Source organism: Phocoena sinus, chromosome 2 (assembly GCF_008692025.1).
Source record: "Phocoena sinus isolate mPhoSin1 chromosome 2, mPhoSin1.pri, whole genome shotgun sequence".
Lineage (NCBI taxonomy): Eukaryota > Metazoa > Chordata > Mammalia > Artiodactyla > Phocoenidae > Phocoena > Phocoena sinus.
Genome location: NC_045764.1, coordinates 93,141,309 through 93,166,700, shown reverse-complemented (window position 1 = coordinate 93,166,700; position 25,392 = coordinate 93,141,309). Strand labels below are relative to the sequence as shown.

The window sequence follows — 25,392 nt, the reverse complement described above, 5'->3', positions numbered from 1 at the left end:
CAATTAAAGAGGCTACAACTTGGTGGAGTCTACACAGGACAGAGGGGCAGCAGCAGATCAGAGATCTTCTCTCTTACCTAACATGTTAACAGAGGTCTACCCAGGGGAAAAAGGCGATGGAGAAAATCATGAATTGATAGGTTTAAAATGAAAAAAGTGAGAAAACATGTATGGGACCTACTTTTCCTGGAAAGGTTAGTTTTTCATTTTCTTTCATCAGGTGGATTGAGTAACCTAAACAATCAAGTTGTGTTTCCTGCACAGAGCTTCCTGGCTGGAGTGGGGGCATACAAGCAGAGATCAGAGTTTATTCTGACTGACATGGCTGGAGGGTGCCCAAAGCCTTGTTATGCCAGGTGTGGTCCAAGGCGAAGCAGCCATCACATGAGGTGTGTTAGAGATTCAGTTTCAGGTCTCACCCTAGACCTTCTGAAATTCAACCTGCATTTTAAGGAGAGCCGAGGTGATTCATATCTATACTAAAGTTTGATAAGCATTACTTAAAGGGATGATTCAGAAGTTTCAAAAAAAATTTAACTTAAACTTAGTTTAACTCCACACAAAATCTTTAGCTAGCAGTAAAAGCAGAGCTGCTCTGTTTAATTTGGGTGGCCCATATCCCTTTTTGTTTATCACTAACAACAGACCTTGAGGCACATCTGGGGATCTCTAAAACTCCAGGTCCAGGGAATCTCCAGAGACTCCTGAGTGCTTCAACAAAGCCCTAGGCATGGAAACTGTGATAGTAAGCCCAGTGCAGACTCCACATTTCCAGGGCTGCTCATGGGGCAGCCCACAATCTTAAAATCTGCTTACCTAGGGCCCCAGAGCTGGCTCATGTGGCAAGGGAAACCTGTTCGAAAAGATGGCCTCACTGTGATCCAGTGAGATCTGCACTGGAGGACTGGACCTCCAGGCTCCCTGAGGGATGCTCCTTTTAGCAGGCAGGAGCCCTCGCCAGTCTTTTTCTATGTTAAGGGACTGGCTCTTTGGGTTCACAGGTGAGAGCTGTCCATCTCCCACATGAGAGCCGCAGTCTTCAGAGAGTGGACAGGCTAGCATAAGTCATAACTTGGGGACAGGACTCAAGCTGTTAATGAGTTTGAAGCCTTCGCTTTTAAGATTCAAGCCCCATCTGTGAACCCTCAGGTAAGGGAGGGACAGGTGAGGAGGAACATTAAGGCTGCGAGCACCCCTCAATATGAAATGTTAGCTGTGTTTCTACAGGGACTGGATTGAAAATGGGTAAAAGGGGGGTATGGCACCATGTCTGGGGACACAGAAGACTGGAGAGCTCTGATCCAAGACTTACATGCTTTTCAAGAGAGGATACTAGCCTATCTGCAGTTGGGTGAAGCTACGCGAGGATCTGAGTTGTCAGGTCCCTAGAGAGACGACCACTGCTGACCTTGACAAGGTTCTAGAGTCTTGTCACTGGGTAATGAGAACTGGAAAGGATCCATCCTACTGGGCTTGTGGACCAGGAGCCACAGTGGTGACGACAATAGGGCATGGCTAATTGGGAAACTGACACTGGCTTGCTCTGTGTGAGGCCTTGGTCAAGTTTACCAGCAAGAAAAACAAGAGCCAGCACATATGACAGTGCTACTTAAGATCAACAAAATGAAGACAAGGCTCATCACCCTTGTGACGGGGTGAGCAGCAGCTTCTCAGGAGCCAGCCCACCCCAATCAAGGGTGTGCAGGGTTAGCCAAGGCTTGGGAGGCCACACAGCCAGCACATTCGGAACAGCACGAGCCCTGCTCAAAGGTGACGCAAGAGCATATAACTCAATCAGAGAAACACTGCCAGTGCAGGCTGGGAACTCATTCTTTTCCAGCTGATCAGAGAGCTAAGTTTTCAAAGCCTGGATGTCTTTGGAATCCCTAGTAACATATTTCACTGTTTTCCTTCATGATTCTTACAAGTACAGCTAACTTTGATAACACTGAGTTCGTTTCACAGTTCCTTAGTATTTCTGCTGGCTTAACTGATTGACAGTGGGTACTGGAACTGCAAATGGGGTAGGTTTCTGGGGTTTATATGCACACATCACAGTTTTAGAGGACAATAAAGTTTCTATTAGTTGGGGATTTTATATATTACACACTGCCAGGATAATCTCTCACTTTTGGGTTTTGGGGAAAGAATCCGTCAGTGTTAAGATTACCACTATGTAACTGCCTAATGGTGGACCAGGTCAAGCTGCCTACGCCTAAGTCCTGGAGGCAAGGTCTGGAGTCATAAGGAGCCCACACCCTGAGGGCCGTGGCCCTGGCCTGACAGACACTTGGTCAAACCTCCTCTCTGATGGCTGGAGGCGAATTCCTATGCCCAATTAACGCCCACAGGGCACTCCTCGTCACACTGACCACGTGTCCTGACCACAAGAACGATGATGACAATGTTGGGGCTCTGCTTCCCCTTCATCCTGCCACACTCCCCCAAGAGTCCTACAATGCCCCCAAGGAGAGGCGGCTGCAAAGACCACAGACACCTCAATTTACATAAAATTATCTCACTCCATTTTATTTAAGATTTTTTTTCTCCAGTTAGTAAAAGAAAGATGTGTCTCTCTTTATACATATGTACAAGTTCAGTTATAAAAATAGACAGCACATTCAAAGAGAAAAAAGGCTTGGCATTTTTCTGATTCCCTCTAAATAGCATCTGTACACAGGAGTCTGGGTTTGGGCAGGGGAATCTTATGATTTAAATTAAATGATTCCCCTACCACTCCTACTCCCAAAAAAAAGTTTTAAAAATCAATCTATCTAAACTCAATTCCGCGATTTTCAGGTGTGCAAATTAGAGGCTGGCCCGCCCAGAAGCACCTGCTCCACCAGGGACATCAGGCTGGGGGCAAGCAGAAACACCACCCATGCCAACACCACCCCTTTGCCTCTCCTGGAGGGAAGCAAGCTCAGGCTGGTGGGGCCGGGCTGGGAGGGTGGGTGCTGAGCCTGCCCTCTCTCCATCCTCTCCAGCTCACTCCGCCATCCCTTCCTTTCTCAGTGCAATACAGACAGTGCATACAGCCAAGCAGGGGGCTGAAGGGCAAGGGTGGGGAGACTGTGCATTCAGGAAGGGCAAGGGGAGCCTGCAAGAGGGGCAGTGAGGATGTCCTGCTGATTGAGGTGGCTCCTGGTCTGTTTACTGGCTTCTGGGAGTCCCGGAGTGGGAGCTGCTGCTACTGTTGCTGGTGGGACCTGAAGGTTCTCTGATGCGAACCATGCAGGACAGGGGAGGAAATGCTGGGAAAACAACTGCCTCCAGGCATGCTTCCTCTAGCCTTCTGTCACCCTCACAGACCACTACCTTCTTCTGCACTCGCTGCTCTCCTCAACCATGACACTCTGGCAAATGGGGTTTGGAGACTTGGGGAGTTGCCCACGACTGAGGACGTCACATAAATGATTTCCGCCCTTCCTAGCCCCACAGGAAATCACAGCCCTAAGAGAAGTCTCCACTGTGGAAGGCTCTTCACAGCACTTGCTGAGCCTTTGCAAGGGACATGGCCAGAGCCGAAGAGTGGAATGGGGATGGAGACTGTGGGCCTGAGCATCTAAACAGGGTCTCTGTCAGGCCCTTCCCCAGTATGAGGTTTAAGACTTGCCTATAAATTCCTTTGAGATGCTGTGGGCCTGATCCCTGTCCTTGGGCCTTCTTCCTACAGGCAACCCCAGAGCATTCCTCTTGAGACACAGGTGATCAAAGTGCTCACGCCAACCACCTGCCTGTCTTTCCCTTGCTGCAGCTGGTCATCGCTGCCCTCCGGCTTGGGATGAAAGATGCTGCACTGGGCAAGCCATCCAAAGACCATCTGCAGGCCAGGACTCTAGCCCCCGGTTTGGTTGAAGGAAGCTGGAGGGCCAGGTGGTTACCGTCCTCCAGAGGGGTTGGTGCCTTTGCCCTGTTTCCGGACCAGGGAGTCTGGGGCTAGGCTGCTGGTCAAGTGGAGGCTCTTGGGAGTCCCAGGAACACTATTTCCTTTGCTCAAAGGGGAGCTCAAGGGAGAAGAGGCGCTTGAAGGTCCAAAGTCAGCAAGGCCAGCAGGCCGAACAAGGGACGTCTGCAGAGGACTGCTGGCGGAGATTCCTGTGGGGAGGGAAAGAGAGGCAAGACGAGCGTAAACACCAGTCCTGTCTGAGCGCCTCAGTGCCTGACCTCAGTTGCTGGAGTCTGGTCTGGAGATGAGGTCGTGGGGAAGCCCCCCCCGCCACTCTTCTTAGCATATTTGCTTGCTCTTCCTGTCAACTGTTTTTTCAGTAAGAGAAAAATGATACCTACCCAGCTCTCTCCACATTACCGCATCAACAGGGAGTAAAGATGTCACCTTGGCACTGAAGGGCAGAGCACACATTATATAACATGGGAAAGCCAAGGCTGCAGGATGAGCCGTAACTTACAGGTACTAATGTATTTTCTTACACATTCGTTCTTCCTTTTCAGGACACCACTTGTGATTAGTTGCTTCCCTCTTTATTTTTTTAAAAAATTATTTACGTATTTATTTTTAAATTTTTGGCTGCATTGGGTCTTCGTTGCTATGTGCCAGCTTTCTCTAGTTGCGGTGAGCGGGGGCTACTCTTCCTTGCGGTGTGTGGGCTTCTCACTGCGGTGGCTTCTCTTGTTGCGGAGCACAGGCTCTAGCCGCGAGGGCTTCAGTAGTTGTGGCACGTGGGCTAGGTAGTTGTGGCTCGCAGGCTCTAGAGCACAGGCTCAGTAGCTGCGGCTCACGGGCTTAGTTGCCCCGTGGCATGTGGGATCTTCCTGGACCAGGGCTCGAACCCATGTCCCCTGCATTGGCAGGCAGATTCTTAACCACTGCGCCACCAAGGAAGTCCCAGCTGCTTCCTTCTTAATTTCAGAAGATGCCCTCTACTCCCCAGTCTGGCCAGAGGACGCAAGGCTGCCCACTTTATCCTGTCTACATTCATGCATTCTCCTTGTGTTGGAGGCAGCTACCCCTGCTCTCCAAGCCCTGCCACTTTAAGGACCTGGTTCAAATCTCCCATCTCCAGCAATGGCTTCCTGGGCAACAACTCTTTTGAACATTCCTAAGAATGAATTCTCAGCAGGCAGACTCATGTCTCCTCTCATCCACAGTGGAGCTGTGGGTAATGTCCAGATCAGTCCTTTCCCTTGTTTTCCGTTCCCAGTCACCAAGCACTGTCAATTTTTCTTGTGACACTCTACCCCCTGTTGCCTCCGAGAGAAAGCATGATGAGTGTCATGCTTTGCCCCATCCGTGGGTGAAATCCTGCCATGGCAGCCTTGACTACTGCCATGATTGTTATTTTCCAAGGGTGTGATGAGCTGGCAAGAGATTAAGAAACACTGGGGTAGGCTATCATACTTCATGTTTGTTGAATGAACAGATAAATGAAGGCCGCTATCCCTGGAGGAGGAGAAAGGGGAGGTAGCCTAACACTTACGGAGAACTTTCTACCCAAAAATTCCCCTTACTTGCTGCAGCAGCCCTAAATCCTAAGCCCGCGTTTCCAATGGGGAGAGAGGTCTGTGCATGGTGAGGGTGCCCTTCTCACCGCTCTCAGATGCCCTACATTCCACCGCTACCCTTATCCTCCACAGCTCATGGTCACAATAGCTAGCTACTTCCCTTCTCAAACTTCCCAGAGCCCCTGGTCACACACCGGGTAAGCTCTCGCTCAGCAGGTCCTTCCAACCCTGACTCCCGCAGCTCCTCTTCAGCACAGCCTGACTGACCTGCTCAGTGACCCCCAATGTGCCTTGGTCACTGTTAACTCTCTGTCGCCAGTTTAAATCCTTCACCATCCTTCTCTTTCCTTCTGAATTAGCCTGGCAACTTTGTCATCAAATCCACGGTTCCTCCTTCTTCTGATCTACAACCAGAATTAAGGCCTTCCTTCTTCCTTCATTCAGGACATGCATACTGCCTTGTACTGCTGCTAAACAAATTCTATGCCCAGCTTCCCCTTCTCATTTTCGTTATACACTCAGGTGCAGGGTCCATGTGTTATACTCCTATGCACACAGCAGGTATTGTTTTTTTGGTTTTTTTTTGGCGCCACGCGGCTTGTGGGATCTTAGCTCCCCGACTAGGGATTGAACCTGGGCCCTCGGCAGTGAGAGCACAGAGTCCTAACCACTGGACCACCAGGGAATTCCCTACAGCAGGTGTTTAACCCTAAGGTGATGGAGCACAAGGCTGGGTAAAAGTTAACTTGACTACTGAAATGTAATTATTAAAATGTGGGTCCGGGGGAAAAAAATCAGTTCTCAAAGCAGGAGAAATTCTGTTTAAAATTCAGCTTTCTCTGTTTTCACAGTTACTTACGCTTTGAAGGCAGTACTGTGCCAAGTCACAAGGGCAAGGAGAGAGTCAGGACCACTCAATGCTGAGGCAGAATCCAACATGGGCTTGGGAAGGAGCTTTGGGCCTGGAGGTGTCCTACTTGCTCTACCTGGCGGAATGCTCAGTAGACCCTTCAGACTGTCCCCGACCAGAATGGAGCCCGTAGTCCCCTGGGGCTTCCGCACCTTTAGACACGTTGTACCCGTATGCAGCATAGGCAGCTGCAGAGGCCGCGGCAGCCCCTGCTTTGGCTCCTGCCATTGCAGCAGCACTGCCTGCGGTGGACTTCCGGCTCCGGCCCTTCCCTGCTCCTTTGGCTGTGCTTCCTGAACCTTTGGGGCGGCCTCGGCTTCGGGCTGAATGACCACGTCCTGCAGCTGGCATTTCCTGAATGGAAATTCCTATGGGAACAAATGGGCCAAGAGGGAAAAAAGTTTATTTCTTCATTTGTTAACAGACTCTTCTCCTGGACAGGGAAGATGGCTTTCAGGGTGTTTGTTTCAGGACTCCCAGGGAGGTCTACGCCTCAATTTAATGGCTGGGACACAGCATCACACAGCGTTAGTAAGAACTGTAAATAGCTACAACAGCCTGACACCTCAAGCTGCTTTTCACTTTCTAAGAGTGGTGCCATTACTCCTGAATTTCTTCTTTCAACTAGATCATTACTAAATGAACTCCAGAGACGTGCACCTGTGATTCACCTGCACACTCCAATGTTTTCCTGCCTCGGAGAATCAACTTTTACTCCCAAGGTTTTTTGTTTTTTGTTTTTTTAAATTAATTAATTAATTTATGTTTTGTTTTTGGCTGTGTTGGGTCTTCGTTGCTGCGCGCAGGCTTTCTCTAGTTGCAGCAAGCGGGGACTACTCTTCGTTGCGGTGCGTGGGCTACTCAGTACGGTGGCTTCTCTCGTTGCGGAGCACAGGCTCTAGGCCACGCAGGCTTCAGTAGTTGCTGCACACCGGCTCAGTAGTGGCTCGCGGGCTCCAGAACACAGGCTCAGTAGTTGGTGGCGCATGGGCTTAGTTGCTCCGCGGCATACAGGATCTTCCTGGACCAGGGCTCGAACCCGTGTCCCTGCACTGGCAGGCGGATTCCTAACTACTGCACCACCAGGGAAGTCCCTACTTCCAGGTTTTAAACTTAGAAGTCCTCAAGAAATAGCAGCAACACTGGGCCCCACAGAACAAAGTGAGGAAAGGCCTGGAAAAGCTAACTATAATTAAAAACTGGCAAAAATAAGGGTGAAATATGAAAGACAGGAATGGCTAGAAAACAAAGAAGTTTGAAATCTTTATGAAGTTCTTATTTTACATTCCCTAAACCTTCTCATTCTCCCTTTCACTTGAATCGACTAATGAAAGAATGAGGCTACCAATTCTTTTTGCTCTACTCCACTCTTCTTTAATGAAAGTAGAAAACAGCATTATCCAAGAAGGAATCAGGACCTCACCCAAGCTGTATGGGACAGCAGCATCACTTACCGTTCACAGTGTCTGACACAGAGCCCGTTATGGAAGCAGGAGAGTTGGTGGCTCGAGACTGAGGGGCTGAGGAGGCTGGGTCATCCACAATGACCAGCATGTCACTGCTGCTCTCGTCGGGGGGAATAGAGCCGGTGTGCAGCTCACTGCTGATGGAGATCTAGAGGCAAAAGGGTCATGATCACCCCCCCTCCTAGCACCCGCAGCCCATGGCCCTCGTGCCTACATCAGGATGTGCTTCTCAGGTCTCACCACCATTTGCCTCTCCTGCCTGGCTTCACTCCTGAGAGTTAGACCCCCTGCTTTGGCTCCAAAGAAGGCAGCCTGTCCTCACTTGCTTTTCTTCCCATGGATTCCACATGTAACCCCTTCTATAAGGCAGGAGAACTCCTGGAAAAGCAAAGGCTACCAGGTCAGGACACAGTCCCCACTGCTGTGATGAAGGCATCTAAAAGGAGCCTCACCTCACTGAAAGGGCTGGGCATGGCTGAGTCCACACTAATGAAGGAGTCATCCCCGTCTGCAGAGAGGTTGGAGTTATCAGCCGAAGGAACAAATGGGATCACTAGGTTCACACCCTCCTTTCTCCTTTTCCCATCCAATTCATCTTCCTTTTTCTTCTGGGAACACACAATCAAGAAATATGGAAAAAGGATGAGGATAGGCACCAAGAGAAAAGTGGGGTTGGAGAAGAAAGTGATGACAGAAATTTGACTCTTTGTAAAGTTCTAAGTTTCATTTTATTCAATTAGCATATTATTAAAGGAAGAAAAAATCCTAAGGAAGGAGGAAAGGGATGGCTTAGTAAGAGTTTATGCATATTCTGGCACAATAATACCGAGTTGAAAGGCCAGTCACACTGAACTGGAGCTGTGCCAAACCTAATCCTCACAGGGCGGGGTACATGGTCAGCTTCCAGCACGGCCAAGCTGCAGCACTTCTCAGGGGCTGAACTGATGCAGCCCCACAAGAGGGAGGGCCCGTGCTCTTAGTATATTTTCTGCACATCTGTTTTCACTCTGCCTTCTTTTTAAATATGTATAAGGGGAATGAAGGTTCTTATTACACATAAGGAATACTGAGGTGGCTTTTCATTATTTCCTCAATTTACGCTTAAGGATTGAGCGACTAAGCTACACTAAACAGTTCTAGAGCCAAGTTCAGGAGGGCTTTGTCACAGATGAGAGATGTGGAAGAACAGAAAGTGCTTAGAAAATTCTGGGGATCACACCCATCCACTGCACCTAACGGCATTTGTATCTAGACCTATATTAGGGTTAATACGGTATGTCTTTGTGTAGTTTATATTATCACTGGGTATTTATCTGAAACTTCTTATTCAGAGTAGGGATGGCACCTGATGCAAACTCAGTAAACCCTACAATGTCCTGTTGAAGAAAATCACCCTTTCTTCTTTGACATTGTTTCTGAATAGTAGTAAGCAATGGGTTAGAGATTTGAAAGTGGAGTCATAAAAGAGAACCTGAGAACATGGGTAGAAATAGCAGCCCAGACTAGGAAGAACGTGAGCCTTCATTCCTAAGAATTTTTTTCAACTCTGTAAATATAGTGAGTACCAAGGGCATCCTTCAGGCTAGAAATAGTTCTGCTTAGCAGAAGGTACAATCGAGGGTGTGGATTGAGCTGGTGTGTCTATCAGAAGATGAACATATAATATAGACAGGCTCCTAGGCTGCTGACCATCAGGGCCATACAGCCAAAGGGACACGAGGCCCTATACAAGCTTGCATAAGAGGAAGAAGTGGACCTCCACTTAAAGCACAACCAGCTTTAACATGTGACTAGACAACATGCTTCAGACAAACCAAACAGTCCCGGGAAATGATACATGGACAAATGTCTGACTTGAGGGCCCAGAGCTATGGCAATGTCTGAATTTCAGCACAACCCAAAGGTAAGCCAAACCCACCAGAAGAAATTAGGAGCCACTTTCTGGAAGGTAATAAAATGGTTTCAAACCAACAGCCTTTATTTATTTATTTTTAAATTAATTAATTAATTATTTATTTGTTCAAACCAACAGTCTTTAGGCATGGTAGGTCTGGGAACCTAGTCAGAACTAATGGGCTGACTCCTGAAACAAGAGTAAGTCCTGGAGACCTCATTTCTGATTTATATATCAGTAAAGATCAGGGGTAAGGATTACTGATATACTTTGGTAGAAACAGCAAGACAGGGAGAAATGTAGGGGAACTACATCCCACTTTGCAGCTAGCCTGGTGGGCTCAAGTAGGAAATGTCAGAAGGGAGACAAAAACAACTCAAATCCTTGGCATGAATTGGAGAAAAAGATGAACAGACTGGCCAGCGATTTATTTTTCCAGTAGTAGATGACAATGAATGGTACACTAGCAGAACTATGGCAGAAAGACTGGATCTAATGACCTCTTAGGTCCTTTCTAAGATTCTACGGAATCTAATAAGGTAACATTCATCTTACATTTATTAGACTTATGCTTTTTAACAGTCCCAACAAATGGTTTCCATAATTACATGTAACCACAAACACATGTAATTATGTCTGTGTGGGGAGTACAGTTCTACCAAGGCTGCATTTCTCCTGCTTGATTCTCTGCCAGGACAGAACTGCTGTATAGCACACGTAGATGGAGCTGGACACCAACCAGTAACCAAGATGACAAGCCTGTACCCTGAAGCCTCTTCTGTAAGGACCACTCTGCACCCCCATCAGTCCCTGTCCACCACCCCAAACTTGACATACCTTCTCTGCGTATTTTTCCCGCTTGCGCTTGCGCTCTTTAACTCGGTTGGTTTCCTCCTGCTGCCGTTTCTCTTCTTGTCGGAGTCTCACTGTCAAGAAAATTTTAAAAAGATCTGATGAAGTATCTGTGGCAATCCTAATCCTCATTCTCTGAAATTAAGGTGGCCATATTCTTTTATATTTATGATTGAAGGTATGACTTCTATCCATCTAAGGCAGATAACTGGTGGTTTTCTAACTTGGAGAATGAACAGAGTTCCTTGGATTCTTAACAGTTTTGGGGTTCAAATCACGATTCAGTGACACTGTCATGGGCCTTTCCTTGCCTTTTATTCTTTTTCCTTTTCTTTTCAGTCTTTTAATATCTCTGCATTGCACAGAGTCCTGAAAGGTTTTTAGAAGGTGGTGGCAAATGTGAGCCCCATAAGAAAGGTGCTTCATCACATTTTCTGATGTGATGCTGTCGAAGTCCTCAGAGGTTTACAAGGTAAGTCTGAAACTGAAACCCATTGTTCTCAAAAGCCAGAAGTACTGGGAGAAGCGTTTGTATGTTACATACAGCAGTGTGCTTTTCCAACTTTTCCATAAAAACATTTCTCTGGATAGAATAGAGTAAATTCATTACTGCTGAGGTGTCAAGGGATATAGCCTTCCTGGTACCCATTTATTTGAAGTCATATTACTCTAACAATACACACGAATTTTTCCTTCTACTCCATAATACATCCTTCTTTGGGTTTTAATATAAAATATTAACCAAAAAAATGTTTCTCCCCAGACAGTCTTTGGCTTTGCCTCCCCTTGGCACAGTCAAGGGCGCCTTCCATTTCCAGAAGAGTGGGGCTAAAGAAACATCTCTGTAAGGAGGAGAGAGCGTTAATAAGAGGTCTAGAGTACATACATTTCTTCTCCAATTCTTCATCGTCTAGAAGAAGGCTAACCACCTCTTTGGGTTTCAAGGTATCCGGTTTGAAGTTTCCACCAGAAATCACCATCCGCTGAATCTGAATATCAAAGCAGATCAAAAACCACCACCATCAGGCATCCATTCCCTTATGACAAATATTCAGAAAGAAAGAAACATCTTTCTTAATCTGTTCTCTGGTGAGGCCCCTGGATTTCCTACTTCTTTTTCATTCGTGTGACTGGCTCATCCAGGTCATTTGTCCAACAGAAAGGAGAACTTCTTTTGCTTGCAACTGTTAATTGATAGCTATAAGGTCCAATAATACTGAATCAAGAAGGAAAAGAACCCCAAATAATCATTTCTTTAGAAACCAGCAAATCTGTCACACAACTCAGAGGCCGGTCACACTGAGAGTACTAGGGTGACAGCAAACGCCATTCCTTCTTCCCCTGAATGTGAAACCATGTCAAATAGGAAAAGGCCACGACCTGGGGTCCTCTTCACATGAACAACAGCTGAATGTAGGTTGTAGACACCATTCTGGTAGAAAAGGAGTAAGGAATGGCCAGGGCAGTAGACTGCTTTTGTATGGGACCTCATTTTATTTTCTATTCACAAGAAATTTTAGTGCTTTCATGACCAACGAAAGCCAAGACAGTCTTAGTCTTAGTCCAGTCAATGTGGCTGGACTATTTTCTCTACCAGCACAATACTTCCTTTGCCTTCTGCTTACCTCACTCTTCTCCTTGGCTCGCTGCAGAATGCGTTCTTCAATGGTGCCCTTACAGATGAGTCGGTACACGGTAACCTGCTTTGTCTGCCCCAAGCGGTGGGCCCTGTCCATGGCCTGCTGGTCCACAGTGGGGTTCCAATCGCTATCATAAAAAATCACCTGCATAGGCAGGACGAGAATACAGCAAAAATGAGGCACTCTCAGGGCAATACTAGGAATTCTGACAGCAACCCAGCCACTCATCTATTTCAATAGTCTGATGCCAGATTTTCTTCTACGATATAAAGATGAACAGGTATCTATCTACTCATAAAACCAAGCCATTCCCTCATCTGCCCTGGGCAAAAGAGACATACTCTGAGCGTTTTTCAGGGTTTTCATTTAAAAAGAGGGAGTGGCAACAATATTAATAGTTAACACTCAGGGCTTACTATTTGCCAGTCATTGTACTACATGCTTTATGTGTAATAACTCACTTAAATCCCACTACTACTATGATTTAGGTACTATTTAAAACCCCCTTTTTATAGATGAGGAAACTGAGACACAGAGGAATAAGAGATTTTATCCAAGATCACACTGCCTAAATAAGCAGTGGGCCTGGGATGTGAGGGATGTGAAAGCCTTCTCTTTAACCATAGGCCTACCTTGTAAGAGGCAGACATGGCTTTCCTGGCATTCTCAGGTTCCCATTAACAGGGTCATTTCCTGTCTCTTGAATTCCAGGCAAGAAATGTTTAAAGGGTTCTCTGGAAGTTACTTCTAGTTTGCTAAACAGCAAACACAAACAACAACAAAATGTACTCCCCCCTCCCCTGCCCCACCAGTGAACCTAAAACCAACAGACTCCTGGGTCCTCAGCCCTGAGGCTACTATCAATACAGTAGACCTCCTAAAAGAAAGCCAGTTCAAAATGACCCCTATCTCTCATGCGTCCTCTACATTCAACCAAGTCACCAAATCCAGCCAGTGCTTCTTCAGAAACAAACCTATCCTTTCTACAGTCCACTGTCCTCCTTGACCAGGCCCTCACCACCTACATCTGGCTCACTAATGTTTCTAGACCAGCAGGCTTCTGAGATCTGTCTCTTTCTTCTTCAGTCTACTTTGGGTACCACTGGAGACCACTCCATCTCTCTGTCGATTATGCTGTTACACACCAAGTCCAAGCTCCCCTCAATAATCAGGTCCTGCTATACTAAGACAACTTCATTTTTATTCTTTCCTAACATAAAAGCACCCCTTCCCTTTTGTCAGATAGGTCTCTTTGGTATCCCTCACTTATATTACGTTTGTTTGTACTACTTCTTGCTTTAGCTGATTTTCTGACTAACAATCAATCCTTCAACTCTTCTCTGTTGATTAAGGTTCAGTTTAAGCTTCACCACTTTCAGGAAGACCTCCCTGATTTCTCTTGCCTGTAACAACGTCTCCTTTTCCTATTCCTCATGAATTCCTATTAGAAGTGACACTGGCTGAAACCTTTTGAGCACTTAAAACAGATGTGCATACATATCTCACTAAATTTTCAAAAAAACCTTATATATTTCCTTCATCTTACAAATTAGGAAGAGACTGGCCTGAGTTCACAATCCTAATAGTCTCCTTCCGCAACGTGCACTATTAGCAAAATGTTGCATCACCTATCCTGGTCCAAGTTCCCACTTAACTGCTACCTTCTAAAGGTGAGCAATTGCTTCGTGTGTATTACATATTTTAAAAATCTTCCTGTCTAGTCTTATTTGAGGACAGACACCATCCACCAGTACAAAGTAGAATTTTACAAATATTAGTCAATTGATACTAGAATCTCTAAGGTGTGATCAAAACTAGATAGAGCCTTAAAATGTAGGCTGGGGTTTCTCTGGTGGCGCAGTGGTTGAGAGTCCGCCTGCTGATGCAGGGTACACGGGTTCGTGCCCCGGTCTGGGAAGATCCCACATGCTGCGGAGCAGCTGGGCCTGTGAGCCATGGCCACTGAGCCTGCGCGTCCGGAGCCTGTGCTCCGCAATGGGAGAGGCCACAACAGTGAGAGGCCCCCGTACCGCAAAAAAAAAAAAAAATGTAGGCTGAAGAGTGATTGATTTCTCTTGACACTGTTCCTCTAGATGCTTTTTCCCTTGCTTAACACCATTCCTAAGTAATTTATTTTCTCATTTAAAAATGGAAGCAATTCTTCTGCCATTTTCTTCAGAATTCACTTGAGGTAAAGATGGATAAAAGGCATCAGCATTTTCAATGCTCTTGCCTCTACTAATAAGGACCCCCACTGGCTCTTTCTTCTGGCGCTCCTTTTGTCTTGCTTTCATATTAGGTATAATCCCTCAGTTTTTAGTGTAGGTTAGAATCCTTGAGGAAAAAATTACAAACTGCCTGCCAAAGAAAGAAAATCATTATGAAAGCTTATTGTTAATCCACAGTGTCCACAGATCTAGGATTTGGAAGTACACAATGTTTGTCACTTGTAGAGGAGTTTAGCCACAGGATATTCTGAGCTTCAACAGGATATGAAAAATTTTAGAAAATTCAGTTTAAACTTTCAGGGAGAACAAAGGAAGAGAAGACAGAGTTAATGAAAATGAGACCTCCAGACTTCCCTGGTGGCGCAGTGGATTCCAGGAAGATCCCACATGTCATGGAGCAACTAAGTCCGTACGCCACAACTACTGAGCCTGCGCTCTAGAGCCCACAAGCCACAACTACTGAGCCCACATGACACAACTACTGAAGCCCGTGCACCTAGAGCCTGTGCTCCGCAACAAGAGAAGCCCCCTCTTGCCACAACTAGAGAAAGCCTTTGCGCAGCAACGAAGACCCAATGCAGCCAAAAATAAAATTAATCTTTAAAAAACAAAAAAGGAGACCTCCAATTGGACTGGGGGGGAGGGTCATTATTTGCCCAACATACCTAACATGAGTTAGGTATGAGAGTTGATGTCACATCCCAAAGATAGTACCTTAGTAGTCCAAGCCTAAGGCAATGGTTCAGCATGAATTCACAATGGGGAATTCTATATTATGAATCATTTCATAGGTGTTTCCTCCATATTTACATTTTCTTCCTGGAAGTCTCAGTGGCAACCAAACCTGATTCAACTTGGGTTCTTTTGAGATCATAAACAATAAGATTAAAGCCTAAGAGATAGGCTTGCAATTTAAAGTCCCCCCTTCCCCCAATTTAGTGGCTATCTATCATTCAAATGGATTAAAAGAGGTGAGGAACTGGGAAGAAAGAGAGAATAAAATAAGATTCTACTTAACCCTACCCAATAAGCTATTGATGTTTAAAAAAAAAAAAAAAGAAAGATTCTACTTAGAAAAAGACCCAGGGAAAAAGATTATGAAATATGTGTAAGCTAGTGGGTTAAGACAAGAACAGAGAGAACTAAAAACCAAGTTCGATGTATGGTTATTATCTAACTTGACAATAAAATGAACATTGAATCAACCATGACATGAACTCAGGGAGAGGGAGTCAGGGGAGACCATGCCCATTAGAATAGGACAGAGATGACATTTTTGTTTATGGAGCTCAGTGAGACATTCTAGAGAAAATAACAATTAAAGAACTACAACAGCTGACTTAACTAGGAAAGATTAAAGCTAGTCAGTCCACAATGTGTGGCCCAACAATGACTAAGGGGAAATAAATTACTTGTCAGCACCTTTATGAAGTTGTAAACACCAAGCTGGGTGGGCACTGGGAGGGGAAGCAAGGGAAGAAGGTGAGAGCTGAGATGGGGTGGAGGCGCCTGGCTATACAGGTCAATAAGAGGGAGTTTCAGGGGATGAGGGAGTGAAATGGAAAACAGGAAAATTTAGAGGAACAACTGGAAAAAGCTGACCAACACTTGGAGGGTGGAACTCACTCTTTTTCTCCCCCAAGAGAACAGGTGGAAGTTCAGTCCCTTGGGAGGGCTGAAAGCTGCCCCATGTTGTCTCACAGGACATAAGACTTCTCACACTGTTACTAAGGGACAAAAGCTCTTCAATCTCTCTCTACACATAAACATTTAAAACAGATCTCACACAAACAAAACCAACAGTGCAGTTTATAACAATTTCTCACTAAACAATGTCAAATGCAAAGAGATCCCTACTCCAAGAAGAATACACAAAGAACACCACAGGCAGCGAGGGGCAGTTGCCATTAATTTCATGCTAAAATCATGTTTTTACTACAGAGTGAGCCAGACATAATCCCAATGTTTACAAATACACATTTATAAATGCACTCTCAATCATAAAACATTAAGTTTCTCCTGACATTTTAGGCAGACTAACCTCTCCCTTGTCCATAAATGGTTCTGGGGATCTTCCAAAGCTGAACAAATCTCAGAACAAAGGAAAAATGCCAGGCAGGCAATTAAGCTTATTGTTTCTCTAATAATACACACACAGCAAGTATAACTTAACTCCACACAAAGCTTTATCTAGCAACTCATTTAAATCTTTTGTTTTATTTACTTATTTTTGGCTACATTGGGCCTTCGTTGCTGTGCGCGGGCTTTCTCTAGTTGCAGTGAGCGGGGCCTACTCTTTGTTGTGGTGCGCAGGCTTCTCATTGCGGTATCTTCTCTTGTTGCGGTGCGCAGGCTTCAGTAATTGTGGCGTGTGGGCTTCAGTAGTTGTGGCACACAGGTTCTAGAGCACAAGCTCAGTAGTTGTGGCACACGGACTTAGTTGCTCCGCGGCATGTGGGATCTTCCCAGACCAGGGCTCGAGCCTGTGTCTCTTGCATTGGCAGCTGGATTCTTAACCACTGCGCCACCAGGGAAGCCCACTCATTTCAATCCTGTGGTCTCATTTCTTCTGAGTATTCCAGGAGGTTCTAATTTATGAGTCCCTCAGCCCTCCCCTCAAATTTAAATGTAAATTATTTTGGAACTGGGGACTCAGAATATTCAGAGCCTCTCTCTATGCCCCAGGATATAAAGAGAATTCCTACTTCTACTCCTCTAGCTACGGGGTTAGGGGCCTACTTTGGTTCTTTCTGACTGGCAGGACCAGCTTACCTGCATAAGGCAAACTGTGAAAACCAGAAGCATGATGCAGATCTGCCCCACTCGAACCTGCTTATTTTTTGGCCATTCAAATGAATGACTAGGTGAACTATTCCTTAAGAAACCATAGGCCAAACCTGACATAGGCAGGCTGAGAAGAAGGGAAAGATAATTTTTTTTTTTTTAATTTATTTTTTATTATTATTTTATTTATTTATTTATTTTTTGCGGTACACAGGCCTCTCACTGCTGTAGCATCTCCCGTTGCAGAGCACAGGCTCTGGATGCGTAGGTTCAGTGGCCATGGCTCACGGGCCCAGCCGCTCCATGGCATGTGGGATCTTCCCGGACCAGGGCATGAACCCGTGTCCCCTGCATTGGCAGGTGGACTCTCAACCACTGCGCCACCAGGGAAGCCCGGGAAAGATATTTTAATCAAATGAACCAAAGCTAGGCCTCCCCAGGTGACCTCATCCAGCTCCATGGCCTTAAATGTTATCTATGACCTGATGATTCCAAAATACATCTTGAGCCTCAAACTTTCTCTTAAATTCCACGCTCTACCACCTGGGTGACAATGCCACTTAATGTCTGGTTAAGAGTCTTTGAACTTAACAAACCCCAAACCAAACTCTTGATTTCCCCTCTCAAACCCGTTCCTCCCCACACCTTCCCCTTAACCAGTCGTTGGTATCTCCATCATTCCAGTTGCTCAGGTTGAACACCTTGGAGTTCTCCTTGATCCACATCCAATCTAGTAGTAAACCCCATTGGCTGTACCTTAAAAATACATGCAGATTCCAATTACTTCTCATCACCTCCACTGCTTCAATCCTTGTCCAAGTCACCATCGTCTTGTGTCTAATTCCTAACTGAACTTCCTGCTTCTACTTCCTTCCCTATAGTCTTCTCCACCCCACCCCCCTGAAGCCAGAAGGACACATTTAAGCTCAAGCTAAAGTTCTTCCTCTGTTCAAGTTCTTCCAGTAGCCTCCCACCTCAAAATCCTAACCATGGCCTATTAAGCCCCACACAATCTGCTTCTGCCACTCATTTTATACCACTCTGCCCTCATTCATTCTGTTACACCTACAAAGGGCTTGCTTCATTGCTTGATTATGCCAAGGATGTTCTCACCTCAGGGCTTTGTTCTGTACTTATCTCCTTTCCCTGGAATGCTATTCTTTTCTGCCAGATGCATAACTGGCTTGCTTTTCTCACTTTCTTCAGATCTTGGTTCAAATGTCACCTTATCAGAGAGGCTTTACCAGCCCATATAAAACAGCAACCCCTGACCCTGAATTGGGTTTTGAAAAACAATCAGAAAGGGCTTCCCTGGTGGCACAGTGGTTGAGAGTCCGCCTGCCGATGCAGGGGACAGGGGTTCGTGCCCAGGTCCGGGAAAGATCCCACATGCCGCGGAGCGGCTAGGCCCGTGAGCCATGGCCGCTGAGCCTGCGCACCTGGAGCCTGTGCTCCGCAACGGGAGAGGCCACAGGAGTGAGAGGCCCGCGTACCGCAAAAAGAACAATCAGAAGTTTACCAGGTGGAAGAAGACAAAGTGCCCAGGACAAAGATCTATGATGAGGGAGCTGTTAATGTAATATTATGATACAGTATGGTGGGTTCAGGAAACAAGTCAATTGTTATTACCATAACATAAATTTTTTTGTTTTTTCTTTGAAAAATGACGTCTTTGTTTCTGGACAATGCATGCTTTCTTTAACGATTAAAGCACATGTATAATGTATGTTTGAGGCCACAAAACAGGCTGTTGTAGTTAGCACAGAAATCAGGTCAGAGCCAGAATGATTTCCCTGTACCCCAATATGGGAACACTTCTTTCATCCCATCCATCCATCCACTGGACCACTGGAAGTCACAGGCCACAGGCCCTTCAGAGAGCACCGGACACAGCTTTCACCTGTACCTGCCAAGTGCCAAAGGGCACTCCAGATCCCTAGAGCCTAACAGACCCAACCCTTAGCAAACCTGCTAGTCACTGTGAAGTCAGCCCCCGACCCCATCCCCACCCCACCCCCAGCCCGTGCCCCACGCTCAAACAGTTGGAGGGCTGGCTTCAACTCCGGTGAGCTGGTTTGGGACTGGAAAGGAGGGAGAGAGCAGAGGGAGATGGTGGGAAGTAGGGAGGGTGCGCCAGCCTTCCCCTCCTCAGGTTACTGACGTCCCGGATCTCAGAGTCCGTGTCGCCGTCTTTGACCCACTGCCCCCACACTGATGGCTGGACCTGGTGGCAAGACGCCAAGTGGACCCAAATCCGGATCTAGGTGGGAGGTGATGGACTTCATCGTATGGAGAAAGGGGGGTGGGTTGGAATCTGGCGCCTGGTGAGGTGGCGAGTGGCAATGAAGATCTCCGAGTCCCCCCTCAAAATGATGGTTGCGTCGCCAGGAAATCCACTGACCCCGAGAGAGAGCAGTACCTCCCCTAGACATAGGCAGAGGCGGCCCATGCCCTGGCGCCACACTGGGCAGGTTCTCACTCTCCCAGTGCCTTGCAGGCAACTGTTGAAAGCCCCTTCTTTTCACCATTCTTCCATGCTAGGCCCCCAACCTCTCCCCGCCTCTGGAACATAAATTTTGGAAGGAGTAACAGTCTTGCAATTAGGCTGGAAAGGGAGATAAAGGCCACAAAATGAAGGGCCTTGTATGTGTAAAAGAGCTTATACTTTATCTTGTAGATGACAGAGACTCCCTGAAGAGTTTTAAGCCGGGGAGTAGCATGGTTAATAAAGAAGGGTATAAAAACTAACAGAGGAGGTATGGGGCTAGGGACTGAGACTGGAGTCCAAAAGATCAGCTAGCAGAAAGTGATGAATCTTGTACTCACATTAAGAGTAAGACTAATTGGGCCCACTGCTGCCAACTCCTAGGCAGCTGTCAGAGAGTCCCCTTTAACCTGGGAGAGAACTTTCACTTTGCTGAATTGAATCTGTGTCTGGGTCAGTTCCTACGTGCTCCTCCCTCTATTTCAAATATGCACTGGCGGGACTTCCCTGCTGGCGCACTGGTTAAGAATCTGCCTGCCAATGCAGGAGACATGGGTTCGATCCTTGGTCCAGGAAGATTCCACATGCCACGGAGCAACTAAGCCCGTGTGCCACAACTACTGAGCCTGAGCTCTAGAACCCGCGAGCCACAATTAATGAGCCCGCGCACTGCAAGTACTGAAGCCTGCACACCTAGAGCCCGTGCTCTGCAACGAGAGAAGCCACCGCAATAAGAAGCCCGCGCACCACAATGAAGAGTAGCCCTTGCTTGCCGCAACTAGGGAAAGCCCACACACATCAACGAAGACCCAACACAGCCAAAAAACAAAACAAAACAAAAAATATGCATTGGCTTCACTCAGCTGGAGCAAAGCTTGGGATGTGAAGGGGGTTGCCGTGGGGCCTTCCAGACTACATAAATGTAATGACTGAGACCACCCACATGCTAAACAGTGTCTCAAGACCCCTAAAGGAACCAAATAACTCGTCCTCCAATCTGTGCCCAACTTCCCCCATTGGTCACCTCTTGGTATGAGGGAAGCACCCTGGTGCGGCAGGACTACCAGTCTTCACTCCTGGGTTCACGTCCTAGCTTGATCACCACCTGCCTGGCGTTCTCACACAGGTACCTGGGCCTCTCTAAGGATAACTGTGCTTGGGATGTTGAGACAAAGGCTTCCCGGGGTCAGGGGTGGAGGAGGGGAAGCAGGAGATCCAGAGATAAACTCAGGCCCAGTTCCTGGGGGCTGTGCAGAGACACAGGAGAGGAATATCAACCAACCCTGGTGGGGAACAAAGGTGCCAGAGAAGAAGCTACTGCCCCCTGGGAAGCCCCTAAGAGTTTCCACCCCTCTTCCAGCCATGCCTCCAGGACACAGCAGGGCTGAACCAGTGCAAGGCTCTGGAGTACTTCCTCCCCAATCGGCTCTTCCTCCTCTGAGGCTCCCAATCCCCAACTCTGGCCCTTCAATTCACATCATGTGTGAATTTGTTTTCACCCGCCCTGGGAATCCAGAGCCTTCCCTGGACTCCCATCCCCAGCTTTCCCACAGCAGCAGAGCTGAGCACAGAGCCAGGCAGACAAGGCCTAGGGGAAAGGAGGGGTATTTGGGGCCCAGTATAAATAGTGAAGTCCTGGACCTGGCTCTCTCATTTGGGGCTACAAGGGTCACAGGATCCCTGAGGGCTATTAATGTGCAGGCACTGGGGTCACATGTTCCTAGGTGACATTTCACAACCATGAGTGAAGGAAAGATTATTATATTCATTTTACTGAGGAGGAAACTATGGTTTAGAGCAGTCAAGCAACTGTTTCACTTTCACACAGTGAACAGCAGAGCTGGGATTCAAACCCAGGTCTCATTTCTCTAATTTGAAGAAACCCCAAAACTATGGAATCCGCCCTCTATCACACACAAACTGACAACCAAAATAATTCATCAAAAAAAAAAAAAAAAAAAAAAGAGTATGACTAACTGGGACAGTATGCTTGAAAACTAGAGTAGAGAACCAAGGGGCAAAGAGAAAGGTTGCTGATATGACACCAAGTGAGCTACCTCATCAGAGAACCCACAAGAACAACACTACCACCAATGACTGCCTTCTCTTAAGATGACTGAGGCTGATGATGTGCACATAAGATACAGAATCTACCCAGTTATGTCTCCAGCAGTCCCCAGGCCCTGGAACCGTGTCCCAGCATGGTTAATTGGCTGAAGTGGTTTAGATGCCGAGGAAGGTACAGCTGAATCCTATGGTTGATATTCTACTTGGTGATGTTACAGAATCTGTTTTTCATTCTTGAAGGCAGGCAGTTCTACAGTGTAGCAGTTAACAAGGAGAAAGAATGAACACAGCCTAGAAGTGGAACCTGAGAAACAGGGGATCTAGTTCCAGCTCTACTGTTGTGAATTTATTCAAGCTTCTTCACCTTTGTACTTCATTCATTTCTCCATGACCCTCCAGAGTTTGCATCCTCCTCATATTTGTGGGGATTCTGATGCTCTGTATTTCGCAGAGAGGTACCACAACAATCACATTAAATGACATTTGCAGAATCATGCCTTCTACAAAACAATTTCCCATTTATGCATTTTTATGTGTCAGGGTTACTGATATTGTTTTTAAATATATTTGTAACCTGGGAATAAATCTGAGATACAAAAGGAATGCTCTTTTCTTCTCCCTTTCAGATGCTGAAGTATTCCTCCAAGAAGATTGGGCATAAAAGGATAGATAATTTGATGGGATGTCTTTTTATTTTATTTTTTAAATCACCAATTTCATTGCTCTCCAACCATGTTTATAAGTTCGGGATACAAAAATATGAGTTTTTCCTATGATGGAATAATGCATAAGAGTAATAAAACAACTTTTTGATTTGTTCACTTATAGCTCCTAAAACAAACACATCTGGTTAGTTGAGTTGACTGGTTTTTTTTTTCCAGTTTGTTTATTCACTGACATATTCCAAGTGTTTAAAACACTATCAGACACATAGGAGGCATTTACTAAATATGTGTTGAATAAATGTGTAAGAAACTTAGAATAAGAGAAGGGAGAGAAAAGCCCAAAAGGAAAGCTAAAATGTTCCAGTTCCAGGCAAAGTGCCACTATTGTCTTTTAACACAACAAGAGACAAAGAAATAAAAAGTCTGTGACATATAATAAAGGATAAGGCCAACCGAACAACGTATTTATAGTAGAAAAACCACATATCCAGTGTATTTTTGTGCTCTTGTTACTTACTGTATCTGCCGCAGTCAGATTGATACCCAGTCCTCCAGCTCGTGTACTTAGCAGGAACACAAAAATGTCATTCCTGCAGAAGAGGGAGGGATATTTTAAGAGGAAAAAATGAAAAAGAAAAATGGCATGTGGCAAAAGAGAGGGATCTCTGGACAAAGAACAGTGTCTAGGCCTAGAAAGAGTTTTGGTGGTTACCCAGACCTGATCCAGGTTTCTCTGACACACTGTACAAAGGTGCTCTGTTGCTAAAATCAAACCATGGTAGTCACCTTCCAATTTGCAGATAAACTCTTGCTGCCCACTAATATTGACTGATAGGGAATATAATTATAAACATTTGGCAAATGTAACAGAAAAATATGCTATGGAAGTAGAGACCTCTCTTTCTGTAACAGTCATATTTTTAGCAAGTCAAACTATTCCCAGTTCATACAGAGGGGACAAATAAGTCAGTATTTCCCCAAAGAATCATGACTTCCAATAATCTGGGAACTAATGATTTTAACTCCAAAGCACTAAAATTCATATGAAGAAAGTTAGTCCCAGAAAAATGACCCGAGGTCAGGAATAAGACTCAGGTTATGACTTCTAAGTATTACGTTGAAGTTAGGATCAATCCATGAAGACAGGCTGAAATTAAAGTACTTTTTGACAAATGCCAACATAACCCTTAACAGAAACAAGACAGTTTTCTCATTTTCCCTCTACATCCTACATCCTATTAAAGAAACCCAGAATTACAAATAAATCAGTAGTGCCACTGTCATTCATTCAGGCAGCAAATATTCACTGAATATCTTCTAGGAACAAGGGCCATGCCAGATCACAAAGAGCAGTCTTCGACTGTAAGATTTATCTATGTATACACATACAACTAGGGGCTTGGTTTGAGCCCAGTTCCTGCAGATAACATAAATATATTTCAAGACTATCTTGCATTTTCATGTTCCTGCCACCTGAGGTTATTTTCCAGAACACTTCTAAGGGAAAGGGACTGCCTTATACTGGTAAACAAACTTTACAGCCCTCTAAATCAAGCTGCTCACCCCCTTTCTCTATGACTATAATGAGGAATAAAAGTAGAAATTCATTTATATCAGTGTTATTCAAATTGCAGGTCACACCTATCATTGGTCAGGTCACACCTATCATTGGTCATGAAATCAGTTTGGTGAGTCTGGACCACATAAATTAAAGAAAGAAATAGAACAGGTTAGAAAATATTATAATACAACAAAGGTCATAAGGATAAGTATTGTTTTGTGATTTCAGATATGGTAGATATGTATTAAATCCCAATGTAAGATGAATTTTATTCTGTGGGTTCCAGTTTAAAAAAAAATAAAGAAAAAAGAAACACACTGACATCAGGATGCTCTCATCCCTTGATGCTGTTCTTCCTTGGTAAAGTCACTTGGCTGCTAAAGGTCTGTTCCCTATGCTATAAAATGAGGATGCTCTGAATATAGTTGAAGTGACTAAATGATGACATATCAATGTCAAACATGAATACCAGTGAAGGAACTATTCTGAAATAAGTATCCTGGTTAATCCCTAAGCTGGGTAGGTCCTAGTAGAAATCTGTCCATTAATTTGCTTTCAATTAAACACAGCTTTCCTAGAGGCAGACATGGATAACAGATCATGTTTGGAGGCTTCTTGTAGGGCATAATTCCAAAAGTATTGTACTCTCATGAAAGTTCTGCTCGTTTATCCTTGAATTTTGTCATAAAGTTTAATATTTCAGAATTTTATTTATAAGATGTCATCTTTCACAGTTAAATCATAAAGGGCAAACCAAAAAGTTAAAAGGCATCTGCCAGTTTACAAACACATTTTCCCATAGATATAGGATGATATAAATGGAAGCTTGATACCTCACAGCCCATGGGAGAATATTTAACCACAATAAGGTTTCAAATAAAAATTGATGTAGCCTTCCAGGGCCATACTAATCTCTATAGAAAAATCCTTCCCACTCTGGCCTTAGGAAGATTGCTCAGTCCCATACATCTCTCTTTCCTGCTCTGTGGACACAGAGGCAGGGGTCAGAGGCTTCTCTCCGATATCTGTGTAAGAGCTGATGGAGTCACCCGATGCCTAGGACTTTTTGTTGGTGTGGGGATGGGGGAACAGGGATGGCACAGGGAGGGAGACAGAAGGCAGCTGGGATCTATAGTAAAAGAGTAGAGGCAAAAAGATGGGTCATTTCCATAGTCTGGACAGTCAGAGAGGTAAGTCCCCAGATGTGGTAATCATTCACAAACAAGGACTATATACAGAAAAAAACACTAGAGAAAGGAATATAGATAAAAATAAATTAGTAGCAAAACTTAGAAACATTAACGGTGGAAAATGTTTTTTGGGGGACATTAACTATTTATTGAGAAGATGCTTTTAATGATGAGGTAGATGGTAAGT

At 45.4% G+C, this 25,392-nt stretch overlaps 1 protein-coding gene across 2 annotated transcripts in view; it reads right to left on the bottom strand.

The window, feature by feature from the left end:
- Nucleotides 1–2,502: 2,502 nt before the first annotated feature.
- The window catches only part of INO80 (INO80 complex ATPase subunit), a 133,092-nt gene continuing 110,202 nt past the window's right edge, over nt 2,503–25,392 (bottom strand). Inside the window, exons 29-36 of one of the 2 annotated variants that reach the window (XM_032621626.1) lie at nt 22,972–23,044; nt 12,211–12,369; nt 11,472–11,574; nt 10,571–10,659; nt 8,292–8,447; nt 7,828–7,987; nt 6,526–6,741; nt 2,503–4,098 (exon numbers count right to left, since the gene is read on the bottom strand). In XM_032621626.1, the coding sequence (XP_032477517.1) occupies nt 3,881–4,098; nt 6,526–6,741; nt 7,828–7,987; nt 8,292–8,447; nt 10,571–10,659; nt 11,472–11,574; nt 12,211–12,369; nt 22,972–23,044 (1,174 nt within the window). In that variant the 3' untranslated portion in view covers nt 2,503–3,880. The remainder of the gene's footprint in view (nt 4,099–6,525; nt 6,742–7,827; nt 7,988–8,291; nt 8,448–10,570; nt 10,660–11,471; nt 11,575–12,210; nt 12,370–22,971; nt 23,045–25,392) is intronic. The other variant, XM_032621627.1, reaches the window with a different exon arrangement.